The sequence below is a fragment of the Sardina pilchardus genome, chromosome 12 (genome assembly GCF_963854185.1).
Source record: "Sardina pilchardus chromosome 12, fSarPil1.1, whole genome shotgun sequence".
Lineage (NCBI taxonomy): Eukaryota > Metazoa > Chordata > Actinopteri > Clupeiformes > Clupeidae > Sardina > Sardina pilchardus.
This window is the reverse complement of record NC_085005.1, coordinates 15733887-15758441: the sequence shown is the minus strand read 5'-3', so window position 1 is coordinate 15758441 and position 24555 is coordinate 15733887. Positions and strand designations below refer to the sequence as shown.

The window sequence follows — 24555 nt, the reverse complement described above, 5'->3', positions numbered from 1 at the left end:
AATCATTTTTTATGTTACAACACCCCCTACTGGTGTTTGCTATTATTTCAATTATTGCTGGAGCTCCCAGTGTTACTATCTTTAGTGTTGAAAGGAGTGCTTGCGTAAGCCTTCCTTACAGACTTTGACAAGATTTGGGAAAAATTCTTGAAAGATTGTAGTCTTTTACCTAATGCCCCTCATTCAAGATTTATTCAAAAGACTACAATCTTTCAATAATTTTTCCCAATTCTTGTCTGTCAGTGTAAGGTAGGCTTTACTTTATTACTTGTCTTGGCAGTCATGAATTGTTATGTTATTCCTTGTTAAAATACATTGGCACCATCTAGTGGCTAAAAAGAAAAGTACATATCTACAGAATTTACCACTCCAAATCATGCTGATATATTTGAATAATTTTCATTTCATTCATGAAGAACACATATATACGAAACCAACTTCTGCAAACACAAAAACAGAGTTACAATCAGCCACTTTCAGATAGGCCTGTATAGGCCACTAAATATATATGTACCCACTGTATAAGCTATACCCACTCATCATTTCGCCATTCGATGCACAACATATTCCTGTGACGTTGTCATAGGTATACAATTACTTGCTTATGGGTAATGGTCTGTAATGGTCTAGGCATTCCTGAGCACTGAGTGAAAACATGCCTCATCGGCAGCACGGCAGCAGCACAACTGAGATATTGTCTTTGTTTTGATCCTCTCAGAGATGCTATGAATCAGCTTTTGTTCAGACTGGAACCTTACTCTGCCGAGCTACTCTCGCCATTTGGCTCACATAGGCCTTCAGATTCACAGCTGGGCCTGACATATTCCTTTTACTCAACCTTAAGATGATCTTAATGAACTCAGACAGCAAGTCTGCACCGTATCCTGCAGCAAATGCATTTGCATTCTACATTTGTTATGATCCACATCAAAGAAACTGCAAAGGGTGAAGAAGTTTCAGCATATCTGGAGACTGGCTACCCACAAACACTAAGACTAAGCTCAGGTTGGAAACCTGCACATCTATATCCCGTGCTTCCTGTCCACAACCTTGGGGTCCAATCACAAACTTATCCAAAAGACGCACCCGGATCGTTGGTCTGATTGGTTGAAGGACTATCCAAGTGTATGGAGTTGTGCAGTAGAAATAAAGTGCAGACTCCCCAGACAAATGTTCGATCTTAAAAGATTGAGCTTATATGGTGATAATCAGACTATATGTCCAGAGTACAATGACTTAATTTTCATCAAATTGTGGAAACTAAATGGAGCTAAACTGGGACAAAAGACAGCATATGATACTGTATGCAAAAATGTACATGGATAATCATTTCAGATCTATGGAACTTGAACAGCTTTTTCTCACAGTGACTGTCACTTTAGCCAGCCTAACCTGGTTTGACCTGCTGCAGGGTATACCTACAAGGGTTTGCCTATCTGCTAAACCACTGACATGATTCATTGAAATTTACGAGTGAGATAAGACTCAATGGGAACCAGGATGTGAAGTTGGGAAACAAAGCATGACTAAACAGACAGACAATACATTAGACTCAATTAGAAAAAAATGTCTGGATCTTACACAAGTCCTCAGCCACACTACACCCCCAGTTTAAGCATGCAGATATAGTTCTTAATTAAAATATTCCATTTTGTGTTCTGCTTTACCTATAACGTTAAAATGTGTACTCTCAGTCACTATCCAATATAAAACAAGGAATACCTTTGGAGTTAGACGGAGGCTAAGAGCTGACATAGGATCTATTGTAGCTGACGGAAGTTGGTCGAAGTTTGGCAGGAAAATCGCACTGCCAACACTAGTGCACTGCAGCATAAATTCTAGGCTACAGTTTGTTCCAGATGAAAGTTGCGCCTTATATAATCTTCATTTTGGTTTGTTGCCTTGTGAGTTAGGTGGATAAAGTCTCAATCTCAATCACAGTGGCAGTGACTGAAAACAGTGATAAACGCTCACATGCTGACGAGAACACGTGGAATGTTTGCAGTCAACACTGGTTTGAGACTGGGAGGCAACCGTGAAAATAATGAGCTGATTCAAGCGTTCCGAGGGTGGAGCTATCCAGATGTTGTCATTTACCCATTCGCCCTCACTGTAGCCAGCATTGGAGATTTCAATGGAAAAGTAGAGGCATCTACATCCGTTCACTGTGAACTTGGAGCAACGGAGCTCAGGAAAACGGACAGATCAAGTCCTAATATAAATTGGAAACCTGCAAGAGGATTAGGCATACACAAGGTAAGATCGCTTTTTCAACAAAAATAAAACATCGTAAGTGAATGTAGGCGATTACAAAGTGTCCATGTCTCATCCATCTCCAATGGCACACAAAATAGTTTATGCCTACTACAAAGACATTAATTTTATGGAAAGGTTTTTATCCTAAACAGACTGATAAACGTAATCGTTTTGTGAATAACTTCACACACATCTTTTAGATGGTTGATCAGCTTCTGAAGTGAAGCTCAATCAATCTTTCTACGAAGCAGGCTTATCCAGTAGGCTACGTCCATTATGAAGAAGAGGTTAGGCCTGCGGTGCCTATGAAAGTATCACTGAGTAGTAGCGCCTATAGAACGTTACTTACCCTAAACATGATGAGGTGCGCAACTGGATAGCCTATGGGATTAAGCTGACAACGTCGATAGATTTGATCTTTGGTTCTTGGACACGAAGGCGGCTCTGTGTCATGTGAACAACCAAATGACAACATAACATTTCACTGTAGAGTTATCAATAACGCCCACAGCCTCCTCTAACTCGAATCGCTTATCTTCACAGGTGCATTCTGTTTCAAAACGCGGCGGTACGATATTGTGGCAGATAATGCAATAGCTTTCTACCATACATCCTCAGATAGAGCACAATATTGAATTCCTGTTGAAATGACTAGTCCAAGAGGCCTATGCCATACTAAAAGAGTGATCTCAACTAGTGTTAGGCTACTTACTTGTAGGCCTATCCCATTTTGAGGAACTATCATGGAACTATTTTGTTACGCAGGAACGGTATCATAAGCAACTTGTCTAGTCATCAGAGTGAGACTTGTTTAGTCTGCGACAGGATGCACAGATTTACCACTAGGCTACCGACCACACCTCATTTTGTCGGGTTTCTTGTTTGGAAACGGATGCTGTGTTAATTCTTCATTGTGCTGACTGTAAAAATGACCAGTTTCCAGAAATCCATGCCCTGCCACATACTGTACCCTGTGGCAAGTCTGTTTAACACATTATCAAAGGCTAACAAAGCAGAACATGATGTCTCTTTTTTGGAAATGTAATCTAAGATTAAATTAATTGACTATGAGTATAACTTCCTTGTCATGCAGTCATATTATTATGAGACTTGCTGTGTTGGCTATATATGTGGAGCCTGGTCCCATGATCGCATGTGATTCAGATGGGGCTCAAGGTATCATTTTGTGACAGGATAATATGCATAAGTTGGACTGGCAGCAGTGATCTTTCTCTGTGTTTATTCCTGAAATTGTTTTATATAATGCAGTGGGTTTACTATTGGAGCGTGAATGGCCTCTGACTTGCGTAATGTGCTTGGCCTTCTTGTAGGGGTAATCTTGAAATTATACTGCTTGAATGAAGTCAGTTATAATGTGGATAGGTAGGCATGCTGCATATAGACATTGTAGAACATGTAGAGGAAATTATAGTCTAGCCATCTTTAGCCTAATTATGTTGCTGAAGCAGGAATCCAGGCAACAGAATTCCCCAGTTGTGTTGTTATTGTCATGGTGACCCAAATTAAACCATCGGCATGTGTAGCTGTGTCGGACTATCTGCCTCGTCAAAACAAAGCTTTACAAAGCAAAGCTCAGACAGCGCTATTATGTGACGACGTCAACACATAATAGTGTTGTCTGTTTTTTTTATCAAATGTTCAGGTCATTAGCAAAACACTCCTGAGTAGAGCATGTCACAAAGGTTACAGAATCACTGATAACTCAAGCATGTACTTTATGTATAGTAAAACATATATTATTTGTTATTCTACCTATGTCCTCTATGATAAACCTTTAACTACATTATCTTGAAACGAATCAGGATAACCATGGTACTATGGTAGAAATGAGTTGTGGTGTTGTCAAATCGTCAGGCATGCAGTTCTTGAGTAAAGAGACACTCCCTTTTTCTCATGGCATGACTAGAGAATGTCTGACATGGTTTTAAGTGACTGAGTTAGTCTAAACAATATAAATAAGTCTAAACTATTAAGTCTATACTGTTTTAAGTATACGTGTGTGTTTGTGTGTTTGTGTGTTTGTGTGTGTGTGTGTGTGTGTGTGTGTGTGTGTGTGTGTGTGTGTGTGTGTCTGTGTGTGTCTGTGTGTGTCTGTGTGTGTCTGTGTGTGTGTGTGTGAGAGAGAGAGAGTGTGTGTGTGTGTGTGTGTGTGTGTTTATAGTTATACAGGAGGGCTACAATTTAGACTTGCTGTATGAATAAAATACATTATTGAGTATAACACATGGTATATGAATCGTCTGGTCACTGGCACCAAAGAGAACCGAGACAGGAATGTAGAGGAGAGATAAGATAGCAGAGGTCAGCAGTGAGGTACTTTGATGAAAAAATTACTAACATATGTCTGTATTAGGCTAAGTGTCCATGTATATTACAGGTATTAATCATGTTTTAAGTGTGGAATATCCCATGTTTCCACAGCGATACTTACTTTGTAGGCTCATTCCACATGGCATTCCTAGAGACATGTCATGCTTAAGTTATCCAAACCACTCACATCCATGTGTCAAAATGTGTCAGCTTTGCGCCTGCTTGCACGCCTGATGTGCTGTTTTTCCCCATAAGAAACTGGGTTTTGAGAAAGAGACAAGCCTGGTTCAGCAGACCAGTCTCTACCTGACCAGGAGATTACGCCAAGAAAGAGGCTGTACTTGGCCTGCCCTCTTCTCTGGTCTGTGGTTGTGTGTGTTGACATGTCCCATGTGTGACCAACCCTGCCATCCACAGGGCTTGTTAAGGCTTGGATAGTCTTATTCCTTTAAGGTCATATCTTAAATAGAAGTGGCAAGCCTCCAAGTTTAGGTGTTATTTTTTCTCTGTGAATTGTAAGTCAATCGTGCGGTTCATTCTATTCATGCATTCTGTCCACTGATGTCTTGACTAATGGAACAGAATTGATTTCTAACATCCAGTGTAAATTCATGTTATGTCAAGTCATAATTACAACAGAGGGTGAGATTCAGTCTGACAGAGCAGATAATGCAGCATGTAACTTGGCAAGTCATTTTTGTGGACCCATGCAACAGCGCTGTGTTGATAGCAAAGAGGTCGTGTAGAGAATCAGCTGAACAGTATTTCAGTATACTGTGGCAACAAGGGGCTGAACAGATTCTCCAGACCTACTTATTTGATCTGGTAAGGCCCAGAGTACACACACACATACACATACACATACACATACACATACACACACATACACATACACATACACATACACATACACATACACATACACATACACATACACATACACATACACATACTAGCACACACACACACACACACACACACACACACACATACATACACATACTAGCACACACACACACACACACACACATATATATACACATACAAACACACACACACACACACACACACACACACACATACAAGCACACACACACACACACACACACACACACACACACACACATACAAGCACACACACACACACACACACACACACACACACACACACACACACACACACACGCATACATATAGCATGCACACACATGCTTGCACAGAGCGTGACTCACTGGACCCTGGAGGCCACTGCCTGGAAGATGTGTAAACGTCACCCCAATCTGTGGATCAGACTTCCTTACACTGGAATAGGGTGTACACACGATTGCCAAAACTCGTGGTCACCAAATGCTGTACATCTTATGACTCTGACTGAGTAGTGAACAGCCTCGTGCATAGCCTTGTGCACTACTGCCATAAAAAGGCTTTTGAATCAGCATTTTTATCGGGTCGTTAGTTTTTATTCAGCTCATATCAGGCAGTCTGGATTTGTTCTGCTGTAAAAGGGGCATCTAGTTGTATGTAATGTTATGGGGAATACAGTTTATGCTTAAACACTTAAAACTCTTATTTTCTCCTAACTAATTAGGGTGACTCATATTCTATAAAGATATGTCCTATGGATTATTACACTCATTGCTATGCCCTGAGGATGGTCGTTTTGATCGAAAGCTAGGCTGCCTATTAACACTTGCATAAATGACTGAAGTGTGCAGACAGTTTCTTTTGAAGATTCTCAGTTTTTATTTTGTCTGGCACCTTCTTTATTGTGCGGTGTAACTCCTCCAAAATGAAGATATGTCCTCCTAACCTTGCCTTGGTTCACTGGGACCTTGAGTAATACGGAGTCATGTTGACTCTTATTCCAGGCTTTTGCCAGGCAGAATGGAATATTTTCACCTAATCTTTTCATCAAAATCTCAATTGAGAAAGACTCAATTAAAATAAGAAAAATCCTTCTGTCCTTACTCATGTCTTCTGTTCCTTTCTTTTGACTTTGAGTATACTGTGCCCTTTCTTTGCACAAACATCTCTGGTTTCAACATCCACCCACCACTATCACCCCCAAGGTTTGCCAAGCTCAGTGAAATACAACCTACAGTAGTAGGTCTTAATCCAGGGGTAACATCTTGTTCAGACATGCAGCATCAGCTTTCGGGAAATGCTTTATTGGGTACCAATACTCCTGTGGCGTCTCCAGTGTTGGAGAGCGAAGAAGGTCAAGACATCTTTAGCTCTCAAAGTGTTTGATTTCAGTTAGTTCAATGTGCCCTTCGCAAATGGTTTAACTTTGGTCATTTGATTCATTTTGACCCCTAGTCACAATCTGCTTCATCCTGAAAATGCTGACATAAAATAAAAGAAAAAAATTCAGCATTGGTTAGGAAATCGCTGAAGCACTTGCTGGAGAATCACTTCCTCAAATTTCCTCAAAACAGTGTCCAGTGGAAATCGCATCCAGTTAGAGGCAGACCAAATAGAGGTGTCCTACCACCAACACAAGCTGACTTTTTAAACTTTAGATCAGGTAGCCTAGCCTCCTAGTTTATGACTAGCAAAATTAAGGTGAAGTTCTCCATGCTGGGAAAAGAAGTTCAGCAACCATCTAAACCATTATTGCTCAGTCCAAGCCACATGTCTATTTCCCATACAGATACAGACCGAGTCAGGACTGTGTGTGACGTGAACATCAGACTTTGCTTGGTCTTGTTTTGGAATGCACACACTGAGCACAAATTTCGAGGGAAAAAAGGTATAGTTCAATCAAAGACTGCATGGTTTCTGTACTGTACAGTATGTCCTGAAACAGACCCCTTCTCCTCCTCCTCCTCCTCCTCCTCCCCTTCCTCCTCCTCTGTCCCTGTGGTGCAGGAGTGCAGTTCCTGCCTCCACCATGTCTGGGAGCGGGAGGGGCAAATGGGGTGCCCTGAAGGAGAAGGTGGCCCGGACGGGCAGCGGCGGCTCCCAGGACGAGGCCGACGCGCGCCTGGAGGCCAACCTGGAGAACGCCGACCCGGAGCTGTGCATCCGCCTGCTGCAGGTGCCCTCGGTGGTCAACTACTCGGGCCTGCGGCGGCGGCTGGAGTCCAGCGACCGGGAGTGGATGCTGCAGTTCCTGGAGCTGGGCGGCCTGGACCTGCTGATGGAGGCGCTGGAGCGTCTGTCGGGCCGCGGCTGCGCCCGCATCGCCGACGCCCTGCTGCAGCTCACCTGCGTCGGCTGCGTGCGCGCCATCATGAACTCGGCCGCCGGCATCAACTTCATCGTCGAGGCGGAGGGATACGTGAGAACGCTGTCGCAAGGTGAGCCAAGCCGACTGCATCACACGCCCATGTGGGTCAGTAGCACATAGATAGTCACACAGATCATCTGTATGAGTCTATGGGCTACTTGTGAAAAGTTGCCATGATGTTGGTGAATTGATTGGTCATTTGGATCAATAGATCCACAGACAATAGAAGTCCAACTATGTATTGGTTCCACCTGTGGTTGAAGGACTATCCAAGCGTACGGAGTCATTTGAACTATGCCCATTGATTACACCTCTTGTGCAGTAGAAATAAAGCGCAGACTCTCCAGACTAATGTTCAATCTTAAAAGATTGAGCTTAGTATGGTGATAGCCAGACTAGTGCATACAGTATACAGTATAACTTGGAATAAATATCAGTGTTCTATGCTCAATGTTCTATGTTCCCTCCCCAGCGTTGGATACGTCCAACACCATGGTGAAGATGCAGGTGTTTGAGCTCCTGGCAGCTCTGATCATGTTTTCCCCTCAAGGGCGTGAGCTGGCTCTGGATGCCCTGCAACACTACAAGGTCAGTTCCTCACAAGCACACAACCCCGCAATCGGATGTGGCTCATGCAGGACGAGCACAGGGTGTGTCTTGTCTTTGTGAAGTACTGTGGTAGAGAAGAATGCCTCTTGCCAAATCGCTGATCTCCATGAGGAATGCGGCGATGGTTGCCACACCCCTGCTAGAATTCCCATCAGTGATGTATTGCAAATTTATGCATTGCTGGAATTCTAATCTGCCAAGATGACGCTAATCTAGTTTCTTTGGCTCACGTCAAATGTCACAGAGATTTGGAACATGTTTTACCAGTGCAGTCCAAAGAGATGAGGTATCACTGACTTTTAAAGACTTGTGATAAGGTCCCCTGAAGTCCATACATTCTTCACCTTTGGACAGGTATGATGTGTGGAAAGCGGTAACCTCTGAGAAAACCTCAATTCTTGTTCCCCCTGACTGGCCCAATATACCATGCTTGTGTTTAACCCTTTGAAAAGTACCAAATAAAGTGGAAAATTAATTCAGCAGATGAAAATGAATGTAAAATGTGAAATGTCTTCAAATGTAACAATATCTTATCTCAGACTGTATTAGATGTTCTCTGTAAATTCTGCTTAAAGTTACCAAGGGTGTTGTTTTGTGTTTTTGTGGTGATGATGGTCAATGTTTCCGTGTTCTTGTTGTTTGTGTCCAGTAGGAAAAATAATCATTTGAAAATACCTCATGTGTGTATCTAGAATGTGAAAAGCCAGCAGTATCGCTTCAGCGTGGTCATGAACGAGCTCCACTCCACCGATAATGTGCCTTACATGGTGACCCTCCTCAGCGTGGTCAACGCTCTCATCTTCAGCACCGAGGAGCTGAGGAGCAGGGACAAGCTACGCAAGGAGTTCATCGGTAAGATATTCGTCTGCTGTACAGTAATTTCCTGCATATAAGCCACATTGTGTGTAAGCCGCAGGACTATATGCAAGTTAAACAAAACAAAACCATATTAACACCATATTAACTGCCCCCTTGTATTAACCTCATAGCTGAAGACATTTTGCAAAATCAATTTATAAGCCGCGGCTAATAGAAATTCGGTAGGTCAATTTGGATAACTGCTAAGTGAGAAAGTAGTCTGATACTGTAGAGAGTGTTAAATGTAAATGGTTTTGGTTTGTAAATGGTTAAGGCTTTTCGCTGTACCATCATAGACCCAACATGTGGCCATCAACCATCAATCAATATCTGTGTTTCTGTTCTGATATTCCTGCAGGTTTACAGATCTTAGATGTCCTACCAAAACTACGGTATGCCTTTTCCTCCTTTCCTTGTTTCACCTTAACTGTTAGTTACCCCTAGCCTGGAAAATCCAGACCCTGATATTCTTTCAGATTGAGGGTCTGGCCAAGAATAATGTAATGGCCCAACTCTTGGGGCGGCACCAAGCATGTATTTGAAAATCTCACTGCATGCAATTGGATAACACTACGACCAATGTTTACTGACTTTGAACGTTGCAACGCTGTTGTCATCAGTTTAGTTTGCCTCTGGCCCGCCTATATCAGATACACCGATTTTGATTGGTTACCCATGATGCCTTGGGTAAAAGTAACATGCATCATAGGTCATTGCCAGAATATCTTGCAGACACAATTCAAATTGTGCTCTCGTGAGAACTCTGGATTTCCAGGGTATATTACCCCCATAAATATCTTGTGTCCTCTATTAGCACATAGTTTTGAAATACCCAAGAGCACTGAAACTTGAATATCCTGCTGATGTTTAGGGAGGAAGAGGATGAAGACCTGCTCATCCAGTGTGAGGCCTTCGAGGAGACCATGGCAGATGACGATGAGGAGCTGCAGAGGGTGTTCGGGGGCATTGACATGAGCAACCATCAGGAAGTCTTCAGCGCACTGTTCTCTCAAGTGAGGGTGACACTGAGTGTTTTGAAATATGCAGACACCAAGACGAGCCTGTCAAACACTGTAAAACATAAAATGTAAAAAATGTCATGACAAAATGTAAAAAATGTAAAAGCAGAAATGATGACATTTGAGTGAAACTGCATTAGCCATCATGTAATGCAGTGTAAACACCAGAGTCTGGGAGTAAATGGGGTCACCAGTGTGGGAGTTGTTCTAGGCAAATGTGGCATGATATGATTAACCATCGCAAAGCGGTCAGCACTCAACACTCAAGTGAGGGTGACAGAGTGCTTTGTATATGGTGTAAAAACACGCTGATACTCTTGATGTCAGATCTCGGGCCCAGCCTAGAGCCAGCTACTCCAAATAAGACTCCAGATAGCCCTTGGGATAAATAAAGCAATAAAAGCTTCACAATTACACAAAATGATCACCATAAAGAGATAATAATGGTTAGCATTTTCTTAGTGGGTGTATCCAGTCCGTTGAATGCCTGGCTGCATTGCGTGACTGAGCCACCTTTGATGTACATGAAAGAACCTTTTGAAAATGGTCAAGGATAATACAGCTCTGTGTATCCTAATCATAACTTTGTGATTAGTCTGACAGACTGGCAGGCTACCAGGTGCGTATAAAGTGTTCCATTCGCAGAGCGGATACTCTGCTTCCACTATAGCCAATAGAACTGACTACACCAGATAGTGATAGTGGTGCGTACATTGGACAAGGTTCCTCTGAAACCGGTTGTGGTAGCGTAGTGGTTCAGGAGCGCTGGGATAGCATGCAGTAGCCTGAAAAGTTGTGGGTTTCAATTACCAACTTCCACTGTTGTAACCCTAGAGCAAGGCACTTAACCCCAAGTTGTTCTGGGAACAATGAAGTCCCTTTGAAATAGAACTGACATGTATAAGTCCCTTTGGATGAACAGTGTCTGCTGAATGAATACGGTACGTACATTTAATGTAAATGTGAAACTATTTACACTCAAACGGAGCACTGCAGTTGCACACCCGGTGTAGCCTGGCTGTGAATCAGTCTGATCAGCTTCCCTTATCTTATCTACAGCAGTTGACTGTTTCAGATAGACTATACTGTAGGTAGATGCAGCAGCCATAATAAGTCATAGACCTCTTCTCCTTGTACCAGTCTCCAGTCATAAACTTGGTATCCATCGCGTTATCACATTTTGACTTGCCTGAGTAGCCATAGCTGTGGGAGTTTGATTGATGACTATGATGTTGCATTGCCGCTCCCCACCCTAAAGGCCACAACTTAGTGGACACATCAATCACAGTTAGTCAAACTGTATCCACATGAGGGCAAATGTATCTGCAGTTGATAACCATGATCCCATTTCCAACGCCTCAGTTCCCTTGCCTACGTTCAGAGACCACAATTAGTCAGAAGCTACTCATGCCATAGCTATTGTATGGGATTAAGCTATAGTCAAATAGTACAAATGTTATGGCTGTGTTAGATCAACAGTAGCACCCCCTCAGTCTATTTTGCTTCAAATAAAAGCTTAGAAGTATCAGTCAATCCGATTACCGTAATTTCCTAACTATTAGCCGCGGCTTATACGTTGATTTTGCTAAAAAGAATCTTCAGCTATGAGGTTTATACACGTGGGCAGTTAATATGGTATTAATATGGTTTTGTTTCTTTTAATTTGCATAAAACAATGCTGTCCTGCAGCTTCTACACAATGCGACTAATACACAGGAAGAGGAGCTGTGGGGCAACACCTGTACCACGTATGGGACAGAGACAGAGACAGAGACAGAGACAGACCTGCGGTCATTTCCCGATCCCAGCCCAGCCTCACATCTCTCTCCTACTCATTTCCTGTCTCTGTCTACTGTCATTTTTAAAAAAAAAGCAAAACATAATAACTTGAAAACTAAAAAACAGCATAAAAAATGAAATAATAAGAAACTTAGAAAAGCACTCAGAGAGCGCAGACCTCCACCTGAATTGTTCTTCCTAGGTTGTCCTCCATTTGAACCTAAACTATTCAGATCGCCATCACGTGGCCATACCATACCATTAGTATCTATCTATCTACAGTATCTATCTATCTATCTATCTATCTATCTATCTATTACACCACTAAGCAAAAAACATAAACGCCTCGGGAATTTAATTGTTTCGTCAAACAAACAAACAAACAGACAAACACACAAATGCCGGTCCCCGATGAAAACATAACCTCCTTGGCGGAGGTAAATAACCTGTGAGCACAGTTGATGACCATAATGTCCTCTCTACTCCATGTCCCTCCCTCCCCCACCTCCAGGTGAGCAGTGGCCCGACCTCCGTGCAGCTGCTGACCATCCTGCAGGCCCTGCTGCTGGTGGGCCCAGAGCGGGGGGACGTGTGGCTGGCCCTGGAGGCCCTGGCCGACCGCGCCACGCTGCTGGCCCAGGACCGTGAGTGCATGGAGATGGGTGGACGGGTGGGGTGGGAGGGGTTATGCTGGGGCGACACAAGAATTTTAATACATTTTTATAGCCAATTTATGTAGGTACGTGTGTGTGTGTGTGTGTGTGTGTGTGTGTGTGTGTGTGTGTGTGTGTGTGTGTGTGTGTGTGTGTGTGTGTGTGTGTGTGTGTGTGTGTGTGTGTGTGTGTGTGTGTGTGTGTGTGTGTGTGTGTGTGTGTGTGTGTGTGTGTGTGTGTGTGTGTGTGTGTGTGTGTGTGTGTGTGTGTGTGTGTGTGTGTGTGTGTGTGTGTGTGTGTGTGTGTGTGTGTGTGTGCATGTGTATGTGGATATGTACATTACAGTTAAATATAAAGTTACATCAATTTGTATATAAAGTATATAAAAGCAAACTTTTAAATTCCAGTAGTTTTATGGTCTGTGCCAGATTTTAGTGCAGTTTTTCCAGTTGGTGAAGCAAAGCAGCACAAATCAAAATGTCCTCCTGTGAAAGGTTTGTCTAACTTGTTGTTCTCCCCTGCGTGGTGGTTTCCAGCTGAAGTTCACTCCACTGAGCGGCTCATGGCGCGCTTGCTGGCCGGTAAAGGCAAAGCCAGACACCAGGAGACCGAGCAGGTCAAGAAGTCGCACAGGATGAGAGACCGGGCCGTGCAGACCGTCCCTGTGGAGGAGAGGGAGGCCGAGACCAAAGCAGAGGCAGCCGAGGTGTCCTCACAAGAAGGCCAGAAAACAGCTGCCGCACCACCTCCACCTCCCCCACCACCTCCTCCACCCCCACCCCTTCCTGGGATGCCTGGTCCACCACCACCACCTCCTTTGCCTGGTATGGGACCTCCACCACCACCTCCTTTGCCTGGTATGGGACCTCCACCACCACCTCCTTTGCCTGGTATGGGACCTCCACCACCACCTCCTTTGCCTGGTATGGGACCTCCACCACCACCTCCTTTGCCTGGTATGGGGCCTCCACCACCACCTCCTTTGCCTGGTATGGGACCTCCACCACCACCTCCTTTGCCTGGTATGGGACCTCCACCACCACCTCCTTTGCCAGGGATGGGACCTCCACCACCACCTCCTTTGCCTGGTATGGGGCCGCCGCCACCACCTCCTCCACCAGGTTGTGGGGACATCATTGTGGCACAGAGTGTCCAGACTCTGGGGCGCTCCTACTACGCTCCTCCACCAAAGCCGGGCCACTACCCGACACTACGCATGAAGAAGCTCAACTGGCAGAAGTTGCCTGCAAATGTAGTATCTGGTAAAACATCTTTGTCTTCAGTGCCTTAATGGTCATTCTTTTCAGTGAGTGAATGAATTCTCCTGAGAAGGAGATCTGTTACAGACATGTTTTTGGTGTTGGTTTTCAGTTTTAGAAACATGTTAGAAAACTTTTTTTTTTCCAGAAGCTTTTAAAGTTATTTTTTTATGTGTCGTCACATATTTTTTAGAACAAGCATATCTATTATGTGATAATACATACATACTCATACAATGGATACATGTTTGGCAATAGATTAGCTAAATACACCGCCACATAAATTAACTGCTTTCTTATCTAAATGTAGTCAGTCGCTCCATATGGACGTCACTTCAGCCCAGTTCAGACACAATGGAGCCAGACTACTCCAGCATCGAGCAGCTCTTCTCAATGCCAGTGGTGGAGGCCAAGGCCAAAGGCACAACAGCACCAGTCGTTAAGAAGGAGCCCAAAGAGGTGAGAATGTGCCCAAATTCAATGTTTTTTATTTATTTTATTGGTTATATGTATAATCATGTACTGTACATGTTAAAAATAAATGTTACCATTTGATGTATTGTACCAGTGTTAGTCTAGTTGAAAGAAATCTTGCCAGACTTACAGGAAAGTGTAAACAGTAAAGTGTTTTGTGCATAACTATCTTTTTAATATCCTTCTGTTGAGAGTTCCCTGAAATGTACTCTGAATATTTGCACCACAAAGCCAGCAATACAGTTACTGAAACACAACTCTTCTGTCTTTTATAGATATCGTTTATTGATGCCAAGAAAAACCTCAACTTGAACATATTCTTAAAGCAATTTAAATGGTGAGTGTAATTGTTCCTGACTTTACTGATATACATCTTTACTTACTGTAAGTGCATCAATGACTTAGCGTCTTAATTAAAAGTGTTTTTCAGTTGTCATAGATGTATTACCTTTTCTTATCTGGTCTGTCAGTGGGCAACCAATCTGAGAAGTCTCAAAACTTTGGCCGCACTCTCTCTGTTGTTGACCAACAGAGTTAAATCACATTTCTCAATCTGTCAGTAATGTCATGACTTGCCTCTCTATTGTGTCGATTAAACCTTTGATTGTGCCTCTTAAAAATCCCCAGTTCCCATGAAGACTTTGTTGCAATGATTCGCAATGGCGATCGCTCTAAGTTTGACGTGGAGGTGCTGAAACAGCTGCAGAAGCTACTTCCAGAGAAGCATGAGGTAGCCTATGTCAAGTCAAGTCATTTTATTGTTATAACATAATGAAAACAACACAGTTGACCCAATGAGCTTTACAATTTGTGAGGTTAGACATAACTAATATATATAATCTCACCACCCTTACAGCAGAGAATCCTTTGACCTACAGTATTTCTGTGCCAAGGAATTTTGAGGAACCCAATATTTTTTGTACTAATGAAATAGGCTATTTGGGGGATTTTTAAATGCATCAATGACTTAGCGTCTCAATTGAAAGTGGTTTTCAGTTGTCAAAGATGTATTAGCTTTTCTTATCAGGTCTGTGGGCAACCAATCTGAGAAGTCTCATTCTCAAAACTTTGGCAGCACTCTTGTTGACCAAAAGTTAAATCAGATTTCTCAATCAGTAATGTCATGACTTGCCTCTCTATTGTGCTCAGCTCATGAAAAAAAATGTGGCTACGAAAATGTAGACCAACTGTTAATACCTATAATGATTCATCATAATCAGTAACCATTTGTCATTTAACCTTTGCTGTGCCTTAGCACCTGCAGGACTGAATAATTAAAAATCAGGAAATCGGTTACAGTTGGTATGAATTGCAGAAGATTCTTACCCAACTGCTCATGTCGATCCCATGTTTTTCTTTGCACAGATTGAGAATCTGAAGTCTTACGATGGCGAGAGAGAAAAGCTCGCAGGTGTTGATCAGTTTTATCTGTTGCTGTTGGGTGTTCCTGGGTAAGTCTTACTTAGATATTCTGCTCATTCAACATAGAAACGATGCATATAGGCTACATTACAACACTTGAATAGGGCCTACATATTTACTATGTAAATGCAATGTATTGTGAACACATGGAATGACGTATTAGAAAGCATGCAGTGCACCATAACAAGACAAGGTGACTTTATATAGCACCTTTAGTCACTCAAAGTGCTTTGCAAGACTATGCAGTGCACAGGTAATACAGTCACCCCACCTTACAGTTTTTACTGGTTGAATTTGGGCAACATTTTGTGAGACCGAAATAGACATTTGTTTTTGTTTATTTGAATGCAGCTACCCACTGCGTATCGAGTGCATGTCGCTGTGTGAGGAGACCGCGGCGGTGCTGGAGATGCTGAAGCCAAGAGCGGACAAACTGGACGCAGCCTGTGACGGTCAGTAGAACGGACCTGCGCACGAGCAGCATGCCCCCACCTACTGGATACCTGAATGTGGTGTAATGGCATAGGGCTCTTCTCATTCGTCTTTTTATCTATCCTCCCTTCCTTCCTTCCTTGGTCCTCCGGCTCGTTCCCACTGATCTATAAAAGAATGATGGGACGACAACAGTGGGATAATCTATCCAGTGTTCTTTATAGATCAGTGAGAACGAGCCGGAGGACCGAGGAAGGAAGGAAGGGAGGATAGATATAAAAGACGAATGAGAAGAGCCTATGGTTCCCATTCTATTGGCCTTATTCACACAACAGCCATTGTAAACCAAAGCGAGGCATGGGGGTACGCAAACCACTTCATTGTTGTGTTCTATGCATGCAGCAGTAGAATAAAGAATAGAATATATACTTTTTTGATCCCGTGAGGGAAATTCAGTTCTCTGCATTTAACCCAATTTAACCGAATTAGTGAACACACAGCACACAGTGAACACACAGTGAGGTGAATCACACAACCCAGAGCAGTGAGCTGCCTGCCCAACCAGCGGCGCTCGGGGAGCAGTGAGGGGTTAGGTGCCTTGCTCAAGGGCACTTCAGCCGTGGTGGACTGGTCGGGGATCGAACCGGCAACCCTGCGGTTACAAGCCCGATGCGCTAACCAGTACACCACGGCTGCCCAGTAAGTAGCGAGAACGCGTTAATCATAGTTAGTGTACCCCATCGGCTCCTTTTGGTCTACACATTGCCGCCGTGTGACCAAGGCAAATAAGTAGCAGGAGGAAAAGGGCATTGCCTACCCTAGTGTGTCACTGTACCCATTGTACAGCAGCACTCAGAGGACCTCTCAGAGCTTCTCCAAGAAGCAGCTTAACCAACGTCCTTTTAAAGGGACACTTCACCGATTAACATTAAGCTTTGTATCTTTAGAAAACCAGTCATGTTTGAGAATGGTTGTGCATCATTCCCTCAGTTTGCCTTGAGATGGGAGAAATCATCATTTTACATCATTGAAAGCAGGAAGTCCTATTCATGGATTTCATTGAAATCCGTATTTCTCCCATAATGAAATTCCTTGTGCTCAAGTGTGTATATGTGTAGAGAATATTGCCATATCGGTGTCACGAACTAACCCCTTATTCTATTAGGCTATTTGAGCGCTGTGTCTCCTCATAAAAAAGTTTCTGGCTTATAGCTGATTCAGATGAGGCTATTGTTCTAATCGTAACTGCTCTGAATCCATGTCATCTTAGGTCTGAAAGACAGCCCCCGTTTTCCAAGCTTCTGCAAACTCATTCTGGATGTTGGCAACTTCCTTAACTATGTAAGCACACATTTCTTAATCTGATGACTCAGTTTTAGATTGGGAAAAAATGACCTGCTATCATTGTGTATTCTTTTCAATGCAGCTGCAAACTAACATAATCTTGTTGGTATTTTATTTGGTATGATTTTGAAAAGGGGAGTCACACTGGCAATGCTGAGGGCTTTAAGATAAGCACCCTGCTGAAACTCTCAGAGACCAAGGCCAACAAGTCCCGCATCACTCTGCTTCATCACATAGTTGCGGTAAGATATCTGGACGCTGCATGCCATAACACCAAACCTGGCCGTTTATTAACTGTCTGTCAATGCTGAGAGTGGACTGCGAGAAAAATATTGGAATGTGAAATCTAAGTATTAAGTAAGTTGCACAATGGAAATTAAATTAAGTAAAATGCTGACAAAGATGTACTGTATAACGCTATCTCATAAAGTCAATATCAAGCTATGAGGCTTTATAAAGCTAAAGCCAATACATTGAAATGAAAAGCAAGAAGCCCCCGTAAGGGTTTGGTATCAGTTTGATATGCCTCATTAATGGCCTAGTCATAAACTTGAATGATTGCAAAACTGAAGCATGTATTCCAGTTTATCCAGTGTCTCTATTTAAGTAGGTCTTTAGATGATTTCTTTTCTTAAAGCTTAAACTGAAAGAAATAATCCTTGGCTTGAATGGTTATGTTATGGCAACATCACTGTCAAAACAGAATTTGCAATCACATAATTAAGTTTTCCTTAAACTGTCAGACTGGCATTCACTGCACTCAGTATGCCAACACCAACACTGGAGAAGAACACTGTTTGTGAGCTCTCTTGCATTGCCTTCTCTTGCGTAACAGGAGGCTGAACAGAATCATCCTGACCTCCTGAAACTCCCCGATGACCTGGAGATTTGTGAGAAGGCCGCTGGGTAAATATTATAAAAATGTGAAACGTTTGCATGCACGTGCCGCTCTGGTATTTCTTCACCATTATCCAAAGCATCACGGATGCTTGCTCTGCCTAGTTTGAGTCTGATATTTGTGTCCGATAATGCCACTCACTGTAATGCCTCACTGAAATGACCTCTCTTAACAGACTCAGCCTGGACACGGTCAAGTCAGAGGCCAGCTCCTTGATAAAGGGTCTAAAGAATTCAGAAAAGAAGGTTGCCTCCTCATCAATAGAGGACATCAAGGAACAGTATCTGAATGACATCAAGGTACAGTACGCTCTCCATTCTGTAAAAACAAAAGAGAATGTCTGCACACATTGTGGACTTTGTCCTGCGCCTGGCCTACACATTGATGGGATGTGCACTCAACCATTCTACCAGACACTAGCAGGCTATGTTATGCATACCTACATGCTCTGGTGTTACAGAACTAGAGTATAAATTAAGAGTTCAGCTGAAAAAATACTCAAGTCCACCTTCACAAAGGTGCAAAATTGTTGTTTTACTGTCAATTCTTCATCATTTTTATCTACCAACTACTGTATATATAACTATATATATGTATGTGTGTGTGCGTGTGTGTGCTTTATATGTAAATTAATCAAAAATTGACTTTTTTGGACGTTTTTGTATCTGAACCCCTTAAATGACCCATACCAAAATTGTTCCGTCTACCCATAAAGGGCTGCTTGCAGCAGTGTGAAGAACTGGAGGAGCGACTGGAATCTATAGAGAAGAAGAAGGAGGACTTGGCGGAGTACTTCTGCGAAGATGCCTCACGCTTCTCACTTGAGGAGCTCTTTGGGACCCTGAGGACATTCCGTGGCCAGTTCCTCAAAGCTATTAAAGTATTAGAGTATTTTTCATATATTGTAGACTTGCTACAGATGGTATTAAAATGTATAGCTGTTCCGTAACCTGTCCACGGTCAGATTCAAAATCCCACTCCTGTTCCCAGAGCACACTGACCACAATGTAATTGTAGTGAAGTGAAATGTACTTGTGCTCTGTCATATTTACTTTCTGGCGCTTAGTTTGTCATTTAAACAAATGTAACTGCCACGGGAGGAATCCATTAAGAGCTTTGAGGAGGAAATTATCAACCCAAATGTTTGCTCTCTTCTTTCACACAAGAGTGACATGGAATTAGCTGTTATGCTGTCTCTGACAAACACACTCTGATTTGTTGAAAGGGTTTATGTAAACACAAGGGAGATAGATGAATTAGATTGATTTCCTTTCATCACAATACTGGGCATGGATCACTTACTGACCACCACCACCTTGATGGGTTCTACTCTGAGTTGTTTGTTAGTTCATACTCTCCTCACTGCTCTCTCGTATTGTCTAACACGTTCATTTCCATCATCACCAGGACAACCAGACCAGAAAAGAACAGGCCATCAGAATTGAGAAGAGGAAGAAACAGATGGCCAAGGAGGATGCCAAACGAGAGAGAGGAGAGGACGGCAAGATATGTGGGTGTCATTTCACTATTAACCAATGAATGATCAGTGTACACCTGCTTACATTTAATCGACACGGGAACTTAGCAGGAGGATAGCATTTGTTGTGAAGCCGGGCTTTCAAATTTTGAAACACTTTGCTGTGAAATTGTTCTTACTATTGATATTGTTTTAACCCTGAAGACCACACCATTGTTTTGTCTGTTTTAGCTTAGTACATTGAAAGATATGACTCGTGTTCTATTTCTGCTCCTGATTCAGTACGGAAAGGCGTTGCTGTCCAAGAGGAGGGCTGCATCATCGACCACCTGCTGGCTGATATCAAGAAGGGCTTTCAACTGAGGAAGACCAGGCCTCGACTAGACAAGGACAAACTGCCACCTGGCGGGAGGAAGAGGGATGGCATCCAGACTGGTATGAACATATACTGTACATGTGAACAATACATCTCATTGACTCAGAAAGGACAGAATAGTTTACAGCACATAATCAAATACTATTAAATATTATTGTTATTATATTACCCTCTACCTGTGTGTTTGTGTGTGTGTGTGTGTGTATTGTTACATTTGTGTGTGTGTGTGTGTGTGTGTGTGTGTGTGTGTGTGTGTGTGTGTGTGTGTGTGTGTGTTTAACAGATCAGACCACAAAACCTGTAGAAGCTTCCAGCACTGGCCCCTCTGATGCCCTTGCGCACCCTGAAGTGACCAGTGCACCTGTGGCTCCAAGCAGCAGCTCTCAGAACTCCAGTGAACCAGCACCTCCACCGGGCGACCATCCACACACCCCCACACAGCCCACACCACAACCAACTACACCCATATCAGGGCTACCGGCCGCCCCCACCACACAGCCCACACCACAACCAACTACACCCATATCAGGGCTACCGGTCACCCCCACCTCACAGCCCACACCACAACCAGCTACACCCATATCAGGGCCACCGGCCGCCCCCACCACACAGCCCACACCACAACCAACTACACCCATATCAGGGCCACCGGCCGCCCCCACCACGGACTCTCTGGACCCCTCTGATCAGTCTGAGGGCACGGCGCCCCTGACTGAGCCGGACAAGCCGTCCGACAGGACTAAGGCGGGGCTCGGGGAGAGCGCAGGGGTCCAGGACGCAGACCAGTCGGATGTGAACGGGAATGAGCTCTCTGCCGGAGCAGCGGGACCAGCGACAGCAGCGAACGGGAGCGAGGAGAGCGTTCCGGACGGGCAGGCGACAGAGGAGCGGAAGGTCTCGGAAGAGGTGCCCGCTGCTACGGGAGTGAGCGATTCGGGAAAGAAAAGGAGCCTCAAGCCAAATAAGGATACATTGAGAAAAAGCCAAGGTAATGTCTCTCACTGCAGCCTGACGTTCATTAAGAAACGACTTTGGAGGGAATCATTTGGATTTCATAATAATATGTGTAAGGCTAATGTCCATAAAGGCATAAAAGTTTTTGTAAATATTCAGTTATGCAACAGCAACAGTTTAATTGACAGCATTGGAATTGACCTTCTTTGCAATGAATCAGTAAAGGCATCCAATGTACTGTAGTTTTGGGTATTTTCGGCGACTCTAGCGCTCCCCCTAGAGACATGAAATATTTAGATTTTACCTTGTAAATTATTCTCACTGCTTGAGTCCTTATACACGCTGCATGCACTTTTGTTTTGGAGTCAAAGGACTTGCAACAGGCTAAGACTATCTCCAAAGAGCTGGGTTTCTGCTGCGGGTCGCTAAGCAGCTATGCTCTGTGGCTATGCTAGGTGAACGATTCCCCTATTATGAACTCATTAGTAGGGGTGTCACGATTTTGATTGTTAAGTCAAAATTGATGGAAATTATATCTCACATTACATATCAACTTTGAACTCAAAGGTAGAATCAATGATGCAGCCACACCTCCAATGTCACGTCCACCTACACACAAAAATGCACACACACACACACACACACACACACACACACACACACACACACACACATTAAACTGTGCTGCCAACAATCCTCTAACTTTCGACTGCAGCCAGTTTAAAAAAAAAAAAAAAAAGAAATAAAAAATAAAAAATAAAATCTACCAACCGAAATTGAAGCCCGTCTTGCTACTCTTAAATCACCGGTGTGGACGTATTTTCGTTCATTCACAACCAATTTACACTGATTTACTCAATTTAATCTAGTTACAGTCCAAGTTACTTTAAAGTATTAAATGCACATTGATAAGTGTGTATTCCATGAACACTAACCATGGGTCTCTTTGGATTGTGTTGAAAGAATCAAATTATCATTCTGAATCGTTTCATTGCACTATATTCATACCTATGTTTGATGTTTGTTGTTTACAACCTCGTGGTGGGAATGTTTTCAAAATAAATGCCACGAAACAAAATAGGAAAAGGGCGATATTGCTGGTCATTAACCAACAAATTGGGCATGAATCTGTTATATTAAGGTAAACTAGCATAGTGCCTCTTTAGAGTGTAGTGTAGTGTAGTGTACCATTGACAAAATCTGAACAAACTGTTTTGAATCACAGCTCTCAAACCATGATAAGTCCAGTTGAAACCTTAGAAACATGCTATAGTGAGTAAATAATCTGAAACATGTAAAAAAATGTTTCCCTTTCTTTTGGGGGGTTTCTCCTCCACACAGATCGGAATTCAGGAGACAAGCACAACAAACCCCGCAAAAAAGGGTGTGTTGTGCAATGAGGTATGTTTATATTCCAGGTCGCCATTCTACCATGGTGAGGGCCGATTACCATGAGTCACCATTCGCACTAAAAAAACGCTCACGTCATTGGTGTCGCTGGGTCTTCCCTTTTTAATCCTGTTCACGCTTCTTCTTGACTGACCACTGTTCCAGGTGCCGGAGCCTCCGCTCCTGTGCCTGCCTACCTGTGCGTTCACTGTGTGCACTTCACTGTATGTCTGGCTATGTGGGGCTTTTGGGAAGCAAATGGGTTTTTTTCAGTTTCTGTCTTAAATGTGCACTGAGATTCACCGTTTGGTATGGACACCCACCCATAGGTTTACACGCACCAACATACACATTCAGTTTATACATCTATCTATCAATCCTCTATCTGTCCATCAATGTCTCTATCTTATCTATCTATCTATCTATCTATCTATCTATCTATCTATCTGTCTATCTATCTATCTCCTCTCTCTCCTCTCTCCCCATGCTGACAGGAGACATAAGTCCCCTGATGGGCAGCACGTAGCGACCAATTGAAGGGCAATAGGCCTGACCTTTCCCCATATGCTGCAACCACATCACCAGACACCACCCCACCACCACCGCCCCCCCCCCCCCCCCCATCCCCTCCTCACTCTCCCATGGGTCTCCAGCTTTTCCATGATTACGTAACCCAGTTTGGAACAGTGCATTCTGCTCTGCCATGCCACATCTTTACGGCTTTTGTTTGTACTCCCAGTTTACAGAAAAGCACTGTCTGCAACACATACGCAGACATGTACACACACTCACACTCACACACACACACACACACACACACACACACACACACACACACCCACAAACACATTCAGTGCCTATTGGGCTTTGTATTGATTGGGTGTGATTAGGTCTGTTATCCACTGGATGCCTCATCACTTCTCTGTTTTTGCTGTGTGTCTCACTTCATAATGTGTAATGTGTGTCATGTTGGGTAACACTTTGAAATGTTTTCATGCATCTTTGCATTTTCAACTTCCCCCATCATTGCGCTTATTGTTTATTTGCGTCCATTATCGTAAACTGACAGGTGAAAAATCTAACATAATAATAATGACTCTGAGAGAGGTTGATTTGGCTCACTATCTTCTTCTGGCTTTTCTAATGTATTTCATTTTTCTCATTCGGTGAACTGTACTGTCCCTCTTTTACAAAAATTGCTGTGACTGTTTCTACAGTAGTATTTTTTTTTTATGTGGTTGACTGTCTACTTATATTTGTGTCTCATATGTGCTGTGCTCATTCTTTTCACAGGTGGCGCTAAGAAGAGAAACAAAAGCAAGTCCAAAGTGCATACATCCAAACCAAATAAATAGATGGACATTTGATTCTGGGATTTTGTCATCCGTGACAGCATAGATGACTGAATCAATCTAAGTTTCCTGACTCTCTTGGGATAAATGAATGGAGAATATCCCTATCAGTGACTCTAACATGAAAACACTGACTTATGCCTGCTTATCTGAAAAGGAAGTTATATACAGATCATGTGTATAGAACGGAACTTAAGCAATATTTTTTTCTGACAGAAATGGTTTCTTCATTTTTCTTGGTTCAGACCAACAAAGCGTTGGTTATTGAAGAGCTTATATCATTTCAAAAGGCTATATTTTCGTACTAAAATATATCTGACAATGTTTACATTGGCAACTGTTACATATACACTTATTGCATATTGGTCGAATTAAAAAAAAAATGTAAATGAAGTGACTGCGTCGTTTGATTTCTTTTCCAAACTGTTTTACATTTACTTT

The 24555-nt window shown here is 43.0% G+C and overlaps 1 protein-coding gene across 3 annotated transcripts; it reads left to right on the top strand.

The window, feature by feature from the left end:
* The first annotated feature begins 2129 nt into the window (after positions 1 to 2129).
* Positions 2130 to 24489, top strand: LOC134097778 (inverted formin-2-like). Of its 3 annotated transcripts, XM_062550722.1 has the most exons (24): positions 2136 to 2256; positions 7241 to 7339; positions 7459 to 7889; positions 8292 to 8407; positions 9121 to 9280; positions 9645 to 9678; positions 10158 to 10299; positions 12596 to 12728; positions 13274 to 13999; positions 14307 to 14455; positions 14746 to 14807; positions 15098 to 15200; positions 15836 to 15921; positions 16244 to 16344; positions 17595 to 17665; positions 17803 to 17910; positions 18504 to 18574; positions 18742 to 18865; positions 19282 to 19446; positions 19974 to 20076; positions 20326 to 20478; positions 20703 to 21407; positions 22715 to 22774; positions 24056 to 24489. In XM_062550722.1, the coding sequence occupies exons 3-23, from the start codon at positions 7481 to 7483 to the stop codon at positions 22771 to 22773; spliced, it is 3780 nt and encodes a 1259-aa protein (XP_062406706.1). In that variant the 5' UTR covers positions 2136 to 2256; positions 7241 to 7339; positions 7459 to 7480; the 3' UTR covers position 22774; positions 24056 to 24489. The 3 variants fall into 3 exon arrangements, with proteins under 3 accessions (XP_062406705.1, XP_062406706.1, XP_062406704.1); XM_062550720.1 differs by lacking the exon at positions 22715 to 22774; XM_062550721.1 differs by lacking the exons at positions 7241 to 7339; positions 22715 to 22774 and having other exon boundaries at positions 2130 to 2256.
* The last annotated feature ends 66 nt before the right edge of the window (positions 24490 to 24555 follow it).

Bases quoted from the DNA above. Each gene is read 5' to 3' on its own strand.
- LOC134097778 (XM_062550721.1), top strand. From the start codon at position 7,481: ATGTCTGGGAGCGGGAGGGGCAAATGGGGTGCCCTGAAGGAGAAGGTG. The intron at 10,300-12,595 runs GTGAGGGTGACA...CCCCACCTCCAG, and splicing joins TCAGCGCACTGTTCTCTCAA to GTGAGCAGTGGCCCGACCTC. The intron at 19,447-19,973 runs GTATTAGAGTAT...CATCATCACCAG, and splicing joins AGTTCCTCAAAGCTATTAAA to GACAACCAGACCAGAAAAGA.